Source organism: Lactuca virosa, chromosome 4 (genome assembly GCF_052849685.1).
Source record: "Lactuca virosa cultivar CGN04683 chromosome 4, Lactuca_virosa_CGN04683_v6, whole genome shotgun sequence".
NCBI lineage: Eukaryota > Viridiplantae > Streptophyta > Magnoliopsida > Asterales > Asteraceae > Lactuca > Lactuca virosa.
In genome coordinates this window covers 339,250,818-339,263,713 of record NC_136429.1, presented here as the reverse complement: position 1 = coordinate 339,263,713, position 12,896 = coordinate 339,250,818, and the positions used below count along the sequence as shown (strand labels likewise).

Below are 12,896 nucleotides of genomic sequence, written 5' to 3'. Positions count from 1 at the left end.
GTCGGAACTTCATATTAAGAAGGAATGGAATCGGTTTGTCCTCTATTCCACGCAACCATGATTCAAAAGATGCAAGTTGCAATTAATGCAATGACAATGATCATAAAAAACGAAGATTGCCCTAAGTATTTTGGGATGGTAAAGTCAAAGTATTGACTCTACATCAAGTACTTGAATAATCAAACTCCAAATACATCTAATTTATCGTTCCTTGATGCATGATATGGTAATCACATTTGGATGGCATTGTATGATCTATAGGAAACAAGGAAGTTAAGCGTAAATAGATATACCTAATCATTGGAATAGAAGGATGTCTAAAGTCTCAATGATTAAGGATTTTGAGCTTGTGTTTATTAATGGAGTTAGGATAAATGTAGTCCCTTGCTATTACTCTTTGGAGAAGTCTAGAAACCAAAATTTCAGTTTATGCGTTGTATAAACATACCTTCACTTTTCATTTGAAAATTGGAAGGTGTCAATTCTATTTTGTAAAGATGATGGTTTTATCTTTAAAGCATCTTCTTGTAATTGGACTTTATGAAATTGTAGTTTGTATTTCTAATAATAGCAATGATGACTTAACCATTGATTCTTCTAATAGTTTAGATATGTTTGTTTCTGTGCCATGATCGCCTTGGCCATATGAGTGAAAATCGCATCAACAAGATCAAATTGGACCGGACTTGGAATCATTCGACTTGAGTTGGATGATGTATGTGAGCCTTGTATGTTGGCAATATGACTTGGCTACCATTCACATGAACATGTAATGGTGAAAAAGGATTATTGGATCTTGTACACATTAATGTGTGTGGACCCATCAGATCCACCCCAAGGGACGACATATAGTACTATGTCATATTTATTGAAAGGTTCAGTAGATGTGGTTATGATTAAGCATAATTTGACACTTTGAAAAGTTTCAAAGAGTATCAGAAAAAAGTATAGAACCAATTGGCAAGAAGATAAAGGTTCTTTAATCAGAAAGGAAAGGAGAATGCCTTTGTATCAGGTTCTATGATCATCATAGAGATTGTGGAATGGTTTCCATAATTGGCTTCTCCACGGACTCCATAATGTAATGATGTTTCTAAAAGGAGAATCAAATTCTATATGGTTCGATCTATATGAATCATGCTTCACTACTATTCAGAATTTTTTTTTTGCAATATACACTTGAAATAGTAAAGCATATTTTGAACCTTGTATCCAACTTAGTAGGTTTTGATGACACCTCATGAAATGTGGATTGGAAAGTTCCCTCACATTCAGATCTGATGTTGTGAGGTCTATAGTTGAATGAGAAACCAATGAACAACTTGAATCAAGATTTATGAAGTGTTACGTTGTCATACTTTTGATATTTGTGGTGCTTATAGCTTGAACGGAATGTTCCTTGAGAGAAAGAACACACACACACATATATATATATATATATATATATATATATATATATATATATATATATATATATATATATATATATATATATATCAAGAAGTCAGTAGGAGTCATATTGAACTTGAAGAAATTTGATATATGACCGATAATGAACCTATAGTTAGCACTAGCTCTCAACATGAGGTTAATAAACCAGTTGAGTCAAATGAAATTCCCTTGCCTCTTCGCAGATATAGTAGAGTTAGAGAACCTCCCAATTTTTATGTTTATCATCTAACTATGGAAGGAGATTCATTGATTAGTGATAAAACATTGATCAATTTGGATAAGCCTAATAGCTACTAGGAAGCAATGATGAGCCCTATGGTTTCCATTAGAAGATTCTAAGGATAGCGAAATTTAATCCATGAAGGATAGCTAATTTTGAAATTGGTTGATCCTGAACCTAAGTCTTGTGACAATGGGTTGCGGTTATATCTTCAATGAGAAGACTAACATGGATAGGAATATACACACATTCAAAGCTAGTATAGTAGAAATGGGTTTCGCTCAGGACTCAAAAAATTGATAATGAGGAAAGATTTTCACTATTATCCAAGAAGGGTATATTTGGTTATCTGTTACCATTGTTGCCTTGTTTTGATTAAAGATATGGTAAAGTGGATATTTAAATGACTTTCCTCAATAGGAAACCTTCAAAGGATATATGACATATTTTGAAAGGATTTAAACATACAAAGTATCCAAATAAGGTGCGTAGGCTTAAGAAATCTATTCATAGATTTAGACAAGCATCACGTAGCAAGGAATTTGTTCTTCCATGAGAAATTCAATGAGTGTTGTCTTTCTAGAAGTTCATATTAGCCTTGAGTACATGTCAAAGCCGGTGGGAGTGTTGTTGTCTACCTGTTAATGCATAAAGATGACAATGCCCCTCATAGGATACATTATCCTAAGTTGCAACGTGCAAAAACATGGGAATTTTTTCGCTATGATGGAAATGGGAAAGCGACAATGATACTTGGTATTTGGATATAAAAGTATAGATCGAAATGTTTAATAGGATTCTAGTCAAAAGACAATGTGTTGAAAGGTTTCAACATAGAAAATTCAAAGAAAGGGATCGTTCATATGTTTCATAGCAAGGAGTTGAGTGAATCTCAAAGGTCCTTTGTTCTAGTCATGAAAATGATAGAATGAGTCGATTCCCATATGCTTCGAATATAGGATCGATCGTCAATGCTATTGTGAGATGGTATCAGAAAATTGTTTGATAGAATCGCTAGACAATTATCAAGATAGCTCTAATGTATTGAAAGATTTCAATGAATGGTTGCTGGTAGATAGTAGAGAACATGATTGGGAAGAGTTATAGTGACATAATTTTTAGAGATGACTTTGAATCATAGTCTAAATGGAAAATCGTTTTGAGTTGTAACATGTAAAGTTTCATGTAGGAGACGGTGGTAGATTCAAAAATATGGGTAATACCACATTAGTGCAAGTGAAGTATCCAAGGAGCGTACCTAGAGTAGAAAACTTCATAGTTAACCTCAGATTTGTTTGGAGGAACAAATTTCCATGAGAAACATTTTGTGAAAGTGCATTCATGCTGACTAAGGATTCTTGAGATCACAGAAGGTCAATGCATAGAAGAAGGATATTCCAATACATCTATGATAAAGTTGAGGATGGATTCCAAGTTGTGAAGTGAATATTTTTTCGATGATTCATTCACAATAGTGATGACCAAAGGAAAAAATGATATGCATGATTAAATAATAGGGAATTATTATATTCAAAGAGTATGATACCATAAAGAAATTAGTTTATAATTGTGTTTCATTTTTGTGTGTTACTTCCTGAATATTAATTTATTCAAAATGCCATAGTCAATCATACTTTCGGGAGTAAGTATTGATTGAATACTATCATGAATTAATTTTAGATTATCCATTGGGATTGGACATTTCATAGAGATTGTTGCAATATTCATGAGTACTTTGAAAATAGAGATTTTGAGTATTGGTTAAACTCGAGCTTAGAGATCACTTCATGGATTCATTCCTGAGTAATTATAAGAATATACTATCTTTTATGCTTCAAATAGAGATAAATATATAAGTCATATTTTGCAAATCTATTGTGCATTGGTTTACTCCAACGCATCTCGTAACTGGGTGTTATAAAGTGTAATTCCATGCATGATTTGGTGAGTGAAATTGATTATATAGTCGAAGTTTGTTCGTTCCTTTTTCTTTAACAGGAAAAGCGATATCTTTGTCCTCCTCGATGATTTGTTGCCGACATCTGAAGTGCTTGGCCGAGCCTAAGCTAAATTGATGTGCTCAATTAGTAATCTGAATTCAGTCGTCATAAATCGGGAAAATCGAGAAACAAAATCTTGGACAATGAGATTGATTCTAATTTATGTCTCGTATCCATATAATATCTTGTAGAACGAAGGGATAGCTGATCACTTATCTTTGGACCAACTTCTAATCTGAGTTTGGCAGTGTCTTTGGACTACACTCTTTACTGGTTTATTTAGAGTTGTACTTGTAATTGTAGTTAGTGACTTATTCAAGTGGGAGACTGTTAGATTAAGTGTCTAAGGTCCTAACTAAATTGGTATAATGTTGATGAATAAAAGTAAAATCCTTTTTGGGTTACCCTCATAACCAGGAAATGGCTTGGATTGATCAAAGGGAAGAGAGAGATAAAATATTTTGTTAATATATTATGTGATTAATATATTAATGAGAAATTGTTAATTAATGATTTGTTAATATGTTATATGAATAATAAATTAATTAGAAATAAGTGATAGTCGATTAATTATTAATCAGAATTAATCCGGAATTAATTCGAGATTAATTGGATCTAATTAAAGGTGCAAGGGGTGAATTTTAATTGTTCATAACTGAGCAAGGAAAGACAATTCTAGATTGTTCTATGAGGTGGACGGTTTTATGGAGCTCTTTAGGTTTTCCAAAAGCCTGTTGATGGTATATACGAAAAGAATTTGGATTAATATTAAATCTATTATTTAATCCTTCAAATATTGATTTGTCCCTAAGTTACCCAAACTATAAATAGAACCCTTGGGCACCTCATTTTTGTGGCTGTCTCATACCTAAAAGAGGGAGAACGAAATTATCATCCTCTCTCCCCTCTCTCCTTCAATCCAAGGGTTTCTTGTGTTTCGAGTGTGAACCATTAGAGGCTCTCACACTATTGGAGCTAGGTTTTCCAATGAGACAAGAAGATTTTGATTATCTTGATTGGGTTCTATAAAAGGTTGCATGTACCCTTAAGAGTATAATGATTTTTCCACATTATTACACAAAAAAACCATAAAAATTTATCCATGCTTTGTTAGATCTTTGAAATATCCATGCACCTTGATAGTACAAGGGCCTCGAGTTTCATCGACCGGGCAATAAGTGGAACCATCTTAGGCTTGTGACAATCTACTATCTCTATGCCAACAAGCTTCTCCAAACGACCAAATGACGGATGAATATCTTCTAAAAGCGAAGATCCATTAACCATGAATGATTGAAGATTTTGTTGAGTTATATTTTGTTGTGATATGTCGAATATGTAGTAATCTCATTATCGAGTAGTTTGTAAATAACAAGTGGTCTCTTGTACTCGTTATGTAATGTATTTACTAAGCATTTTACGAATCGCAATGTAATGTCGAGTCCTAGTATTTTTTGGTTCCGTGAGTACCCTATAAATAGGGTAAGTATTATAGAGAGTCGTAATACCTTCAACACTTATGTACTAAACTTTCGATGTACTCATTCCGGAATATATTGAGCTGAAACCACATTTTATTTAGATCTTAACGTTCTTTACTCTGATTTACTATCGATTGATTATAACATAAATCTAAACATCTTTACATGTGGTATCAAAGCTTAATCTTAAAGGTTTAAGCAACGTTTTCAAGATCAACGATCCTAGATGACAATTTTTTTGTGTAATTATAGAAAGATTCGAAATCTTTCGTGAGTATCTCCATTGGATCTATTTTCTTTCATGTCAAATTTATTGATCCAATTTGTTTTCATTAAATCGGTCCAAAATTAGCCTAAAATCATTTAAATTGTTGATCGAGTCCAATTTTCCTTGATTCAGCCCAATTCAAGTTGAATTAGCCCAAATCTTTTGAGTTCGTTACCTGCTCATTGATCCATTTTTATTTTCGAGTCATATGAATTTGTATTTGTTGATCCATATTGATACACTTCAGGAGCCCAGTTACACCAGCCCACCAACAGGAAATCCAGTTATGGAAAAGGAAGGCCGGCCCATAAGAGAAAAGAGGAAGCCTGCCCGTTATTTGGATTAAGTAATCACGTGAAGGAATAAGACCTGGTCATACAACTGCTAGTCAAAGGATGTTACTTATCTTTAGGAACCCACTATTGTTACTGCTTTCTGCTTCCTTGTTTTTAGTTTCCATTATGCACAGTAGGTTATAAATTGTAAGTTTCAATTTGGGAAATACATTCAGAAAATTGCTCCAGCTTTACTGTTCTATCCTTCTCTGCTCTTGCTCTGTTGTTTCTTGGGAGATTGGCCAACTCTAACTGGCTACTTATCAATTGGTGCTTTCATCTGCTTACTATGCCTCCTAAACAAGAAGCTCATGCCGGTGAACCACCCACTGTGCAGGATCAACTCCAAGCCCTTATTCACTTGTCCACAGCCACCACTAATCGCCTTGATACCATTGCCAACCAACTTACCACCCAAGCCACCAACATGACAAACCAAACTGAAGCTGTCAATAACTTAATCACCCTCCTCGCAGCCAACCATATCAATCACGGCCCACCACCACCACCCCCACCACCGCCACACCAACAACCTCGCCCACCCAAAATCCTTCTTCCCTCCTTTAATGGTTCCGACCCATTGGATTAGCTATTTCAAGCAAATAACTACTTCCAATATTACAACATTGCCCCTGCACAACGAATTGCATTATCAGTCTTTTATTTCACGGGAGAAGCACTAAGTCGGTACAAGTACTTGGCAAATAACAACTTACTGGACACCTGGCCAAAATTTTCGCGCGCCTTGGAACTCCGCTTCGGGCCTTCTACCTATGAAAACCATCAAGCCACCTTATTCAAACTCAAACAAAACTCCACAGTGGCGGCGTACCAGGCAGAATTTGAGAAGATCAGCAACTGTGTTACCGGGTTAGACAATGAGGCACTTCTCAATTGCTTCTTATCAGGTCTTCGCTTCGAAATCCAAAATGAGTTAGCAATGCATCACCCCACCTCATTACATCAAGCATACGGATTAGCAAAACTAATGGAAGATAAACTTTCCTCGTCAAAAAACCGTTTTACCCAAACTCGCCCTTACTCCACATACCAAAATTCCTCCACCAACACTAAAACCTTTACCGCCCTTATACCCACCACCGCAGCCCCACAACCCACCACCGGTCTCCTGCCTACCCCCAAACCATCGCTACCCTTGTCAAGGCTATCCACGGATGCCTTACAAAAACGCAGGGCCGAAGGGTTGTGTTTCCGTTGCCCGGAGAAGTATGCCCCCGGTCACAAGTGCAATCTGCCACAGTTTCTTCTCATCGCTGATAATGAGAGTGAAACCAACTTCACCAGCGATCCGCCGGTCCCGAATGATGACACACCACCACCGATAGACCAACACCAGTTCTTTGCACTGTCTACGACCGCCTATTTCGGGTTACCATCACCTCAAGCTCTCCGTATCACAGGTTACATTAACAACCATCCGGTTAGAATTCTCATTGACTGTGGAAGTACACATAATATTATTCAACCGCGACTCGTTTCTCTCCTTCAGCTCTCACAAGAACCGATCACAAAATTTTCTGTAATGGTGGGAAACGGCAACAACATTCAATGCAATGGGCTTTGCCCTAACCTGGTCGTTCACCTCGCCAAAACGCCCTTTTCTATCCCATTTTTTATACTTCCTGTGGAGGGAGCAGACCTAATTTTGGGCATCGCCTGGCTTAGTACTTTGGGCCAAATTTTGGCCGATTTTTCCATACCCCAGATGACATTTTACAAAGGGCCCACAACAATCACACTTAAAGGTGAACCTAAATCTACACCTGTCTCATCTTCTAACATAATATCCCTAATTCACCAAGAGAGTGTCGCATCCCTACACACTCTGTATTTTATTTTCGAACCATCACCAGCACCAAACCCACCTTCAATCCTCCCACACCCAAACCCCATTATCGACCACCTGTTACTCCAATATGAAGCTGTCTTTGACACACCCAAAACCTTACCACCCAATCGATCCCAAGACCACCACATTCCCACCAAAACTTCTGCCAACCCGGTCAATGTTAAGCCTTACAGATACCCCCATTACCAGAAACAGGTGATGACAAACCTCATCTCAGAAATGCTTTCAGACGGTATTATAAAACCGAGCCAGAGTCCATACTCCTCCCCGGTATTACTTGTCAAGAAAAAAGACGGGACTTGGCGTTTTTGTGTCGATTAGAGGGCCCTTAATGTCATCACCATCAAAGACCGTTTTCCGATTCCCACGGTGGATGAGCTACTGGACGAATTACATGGAGCCTCGATTTTTTCTAAAATCGATCTCCGAGCAGGTTATCACCAAATCCGGGTTGCTCCATCGGATACACACAAAACTGCCTTCCGAACAATTGATGGCCATTACGAGTTTCTCGTCATGCCATTCGGGCTTACCAACGCCCCAGCCACCTTTCAAGCCACCATGAATGATCTCTTCCGACCCGTGCTACGCCGCTACGTCTTAGTCTTTTTTGATGACATTCTGGTTTATAGCTCATCGGCAGAACAACATTATATACACTTGCAGGATGTACTGGAAACATTGGCTCACCACAAATTTCATGCAAAGCGGTCAAAGTGTACCTTTGGGGCCCACACCATTGACTACCTAGGACACATCATCTCCTGCATCGGAGTAGCTGCTGATCCCGAGAAAGTAGCAGCTATACAAGCTTGGCCTCAACCCCAATCGTTCACAGCCTTGCGAGGATTCCTAGGCCTCACCGGATATTACAGAAGATTCGTGCGTGATTATGCCCATATCGCAGCCTCCTTAACCGACCTGCTCAAAAAGAAGAACTTTGAATGGTCAACCGAAGCCAGTCAATCCTTCCTTGCTCTCAAGACAACGGTGTCCTCCTTAACCATACTCACGCTTCCTAACTTTGATGTTATCTTTGATGTTACTACAGATGCGTCAAATGTCGCCATAGGAGCAGTTTTGTCCCAGAATGACCGTCCCATCTAATTCTTCAGCAAAAAAATGGGCCCACGCATGCAGGTGGCTTCAGCATATGTACGTGAGCTCTTTGCAATCATTGAAGCAGTCAGAAAATGGCGCCAATACCTCTTAGGAAGGAGATTTCGGATATTCACTGATCAGAAAAGCCTAAAGCACCTCCTCTCACAAGTGGTTCAAACTCTTGAACAGTACAAATGGGCCTCTAAATTAATCGGATTTGACTTTGAAATCATTTACAAACCCGGTAAAGATAATGCCGTCGCCGATGCACTGAGCATAATAGAAGATGCAGTTGTCTTAGCCTTATGAACTGCTGACCTCACATGGCAAGCTGATCTTCACACATATTACCACACCGAGCCTGGTCAACAACTGGTCCAAAACTTAACCAGTCAAACCAACACAGACAAAGCCTTTGTTTTTCGCGACGACTTACTCTACCAACAACATCGCCTCTTCATTCCAGAAATTGAGTCACTCCGCTCCAAAATACTATCTGAATATCACTCATCACCAATGGGAGGTCACTCAAGTATTCACCCTACCATACGTCGGCTCGCTTCCACCTTTTGTTGGCCCAAACTTAGAGCTGATGTCAAGGAATTCATCAGATGTTGTGAGATATGCCAACAAACCAAATACCCGACTCATAAACCCTACGGATTACTCCAACCCATTCCGGTTCCAACACAGGTTTGGAGTGATATTTCCATGGATTTCATCACCCACTTTTCTTCCTCTTATGGAAAATCAGCAATATGGGTAATTGTAGATCGATTTTCGAAGTTTGCTCATTTTATAGCTCTTCCACCAAAGTATAATGCAGTGTCACTCGCCTCCCTGTTTTTACAAACCATATACCGCCTCCATGGCCTCCCGCGTAGCATCATTTCAGATCGAGACCCTCTATTCTTGAGTAAATTTTGGCAAGAATTGTTCAAGCAATTGGGTACCAAAATCCGCTACTCCACCTCCTACCACCCACAGTCTGATGGTCAAACGGAGGTTGTCAATCGCTGTTTGCAAACTTATCTTCGCTGCTTTGTTGGCTCGGAACCACAATCTTGGAGTAAACTCTTATACCTAGCTGAATTCTGGTATAATACAAGCCATCACTCAGCCATCAATATGGCTCCGTTCCAAGCGCTATACGGTCGACCGATCCCGGACATCAATCGATACCAACCGGGTAGTTCTACCACAACATCAATAGATGCCACCCTTACAGAACACAATCGGCTACGGTCCCTTCTAAAAGACAACTTAAAACGTGCTCAACAAAGAATGACGGATCTGGCCAATAGCCACAGAACCGACAAGCAATTCATGGTTGGAACCATGGTTTACTTGCGATTGAAAGAATATCGCCAACAATCCGTCCACAGTCGCACCACCAAGAAGTTGAGCAAACGCTATTATGAACCCTTTAAGATTCTGGAACGCATTGGTACTCTGGCATACCGCCTCGAATTACCACCGGAGTCCCGAATACATCCAGTATTCCATGTGTCTCTCCTCCGCCAAGCCTTCGGCAACCCCACTCCTACTCCACTTCCAGAAGTACCACTTCCTGATCATCAAACACTCCAACCCAATCAAGTTATGCACCACTTCATACACCAAAACCAACTGCAAGTTCTGGTCAAATGGAAAAACATGGAAGATTCGGAGGCCACATGGGAGTCGTATGAAGAGTTTTGTCTCAGATTTCCTGACTTCCGAAATACTGATACGTATATTGCTGAGCTCGAGGACGAGCTCGTTTTCAAGAGGCTGGCAGTTGATACACTTCAGGAGCCCAGTTACACCAGCCCACCAACAGGAAATCCAGTTATGGAAAAGGAAGGCCGGCCCATAAGAGAAAAGAGGAAGCCTGCCCGTTATTTGGATTAAGTAATCACATGAAGGAATAAGACCTGGTCATACAACTGGCAGTCAAAGGATGTTACTTATCTTTAGGAACCCACTGTTGTTACTGCTTTCTGCTTCCTTGTTTTTAGTTTCCATTATGCACAGTAGGTTATAAATTGTAAGTTTCAATTTGGGAAATACATTCAGAAAATTGCTCCAGCTTTACTGTTCTATCCTTCTCTACTCTTGCTCTGTTGTTTCTTGGGAGATTGGCCAACTCTAACTGGCTACTTATCACAGACCCTATCTTGTTCACATCATCTGCTCAATTCTCGTTCATCTGAATTTGTAACTCTTTGAATCGAGAAAAGAGATGTTTTCTTGGATTGTTATCGCATTATTTCATCTTTGTCTATTGATCTTCTCTTGCTTAATCACAAGTCTTTAGTTCCTGATTCAATCAATGTTCATCATTATCGTAATGGTGATTTTCATGAATATTACTGATTTCGATCAGTGGTCTTTATTGGTAAATCCTAGTTGATTGAGCTTTGATTCGCATTTGATTACAATCAATCGTGTACTCAATTTCAAATTTTGATTGTTGTCGAGATCATTGTGAAATTATCTTATCTTCATCGTATGATTTCTCTTCTGTAATTAACCTTATTTGATATTCATGAAACTGATTCTATGAGGAATTGATGGCGATGATGAAAATTCTATCTGAATCAATGGTTGAAGTGATTCAAAGAATCATCATTTGTGATAATTTTCTTGGTCGTAAAAGAACTAATGAATACTTAAGAACATATGAAGAACTGTTTGATTTTTTACTGAAGAACAAATGAAGAACATTATGATTTTTGTTGATTCAGTGAGTTTGATTTAATATTGTTTAAATGAGGCTTCACAATTGATCTTTCAACTAGGTTCGCAAATTGATGCATTATTTGGATGACAATTGAATCGATATGGGTATATTCATTGGTGTGTGGATCGAATGTATTGTTTGAACCTGTAATTGGAATGAAGAGTTGATGTGCGAAGATGCGAACCAAAATCAATGTGAATTGCGATGATGGTCTCGTCTTTCGAAATTTGATCTAGCAAGTGAAATCGATTTTGTTCCAGTCATCAAAATAATATCTTTGCTAGTTGGTTTGACAATTACGATTCACAATTGATGTGTTTGAATTGTAATCAAAATTTGGGTTCATTTTTAGGAAGGAAGTCTCGCAAGTGCTCTCGTTCTCATATCATACTCAGAATACGAACGAAGTGTTTGCTATTGGTTAAAGGACTCGTAATTGAAACCGTTTGCAAGTTGATGTCGAATGGTTGTTAACGAGTATTTTATGTCAAATGGTTTGACTTGCGAGTGGCTGAAATAGCGAGTGGTTGATTACGAATGGCTGTTAACGGGTGAGTATCAATTTTTTATGTCGAGGGGTTCAAGGTGCTCGTTACCGTATCGAATGGGAGATGACTCGTATCGAGTGGCTGAGTTACGATAGTTTGATAACAAAGACTTGAGTTACGAGTGGTCGATTTTTGAATGTCGAATGGTTTGGGGTACGCACAATCGTTACCTATTACTGCCGTTCTTTGGAATGAAGTGGGGAAAGACAAAACTGCAATAATGGTCATGTTGTTTCTCATTTTATGTGGTTAAGGTCCAAACCTTTGAAAATTTGTAGATTTAGTCATTTTCAACAAGTTTTGTTGTGGTTTTGGTCCCTCATCCGTTAACTTTAACAGCTTGGCAGTTAACTTTTTAAAAATGACTATTTTACCCTTAGGAACCATTTCTGCAACCAAACTACAATGACCATTTCTACATATATTCTTTTTATTTTTATTGAATTATTATATATAAATAACTATTATTTTAATATATACTATTTATATATTAAAAAATATTGTTTTATTAGATTATTAATTTCTTTAAATTAATTTTTTTTTTAATTTCTTTTGTTATCAGATATTTTATTTGGATTATTATATATGAATAATATTATTTTTAATATATAACATTTATATATTAATAAATATTATTATATTGGATTATTAATTTATTTTAGTTAATTTTATTTATTGGAATAATTTTTTTTGTTGGATTATTATATATTAATAAATATTATTTTTAATTTATAATATTTATATCCTAATAATTATAACATTATGAGATTATTAATTTCTTTTAGTCAATTTTTTTAATTTTTTTTTTTGGATTAATTTTTTTTATTGGAATATTACTTTTAATTTATTATTTTTTATATAATAAATATTATTTGTTATATAATTTACTTATTTTA

At 37.2% G+C, this 12,896-nt stretch overlaps 1 protein-coding gene across 1 annotated transcript; it reads left to right on the top strand.

Moving 5' to 3' along the window:
- The first annotated feature begins 6,045 nt into the window (after positions 1 to 6,045).
- Positions 6,046 to 8,733, top strand: LOC145106180 (uncharacterized). Its single transcript, XM_079043197.1, has 3 exons — positions 6,046 to 6,325; positions 6,413 to 7,896; positions 7,948 to 8,733. The coding sequence occupies exons 1-3, from the start codon at positions 6,046 to 6,048 to the stop codon at positions 8,731 to 8,733; spliced, it is 2,550 nt and encodes an 849-aa protein (XP_078899323.1).
- Positions 8,734 to 12,896: the final 4,163 nt, after the last annotated feature.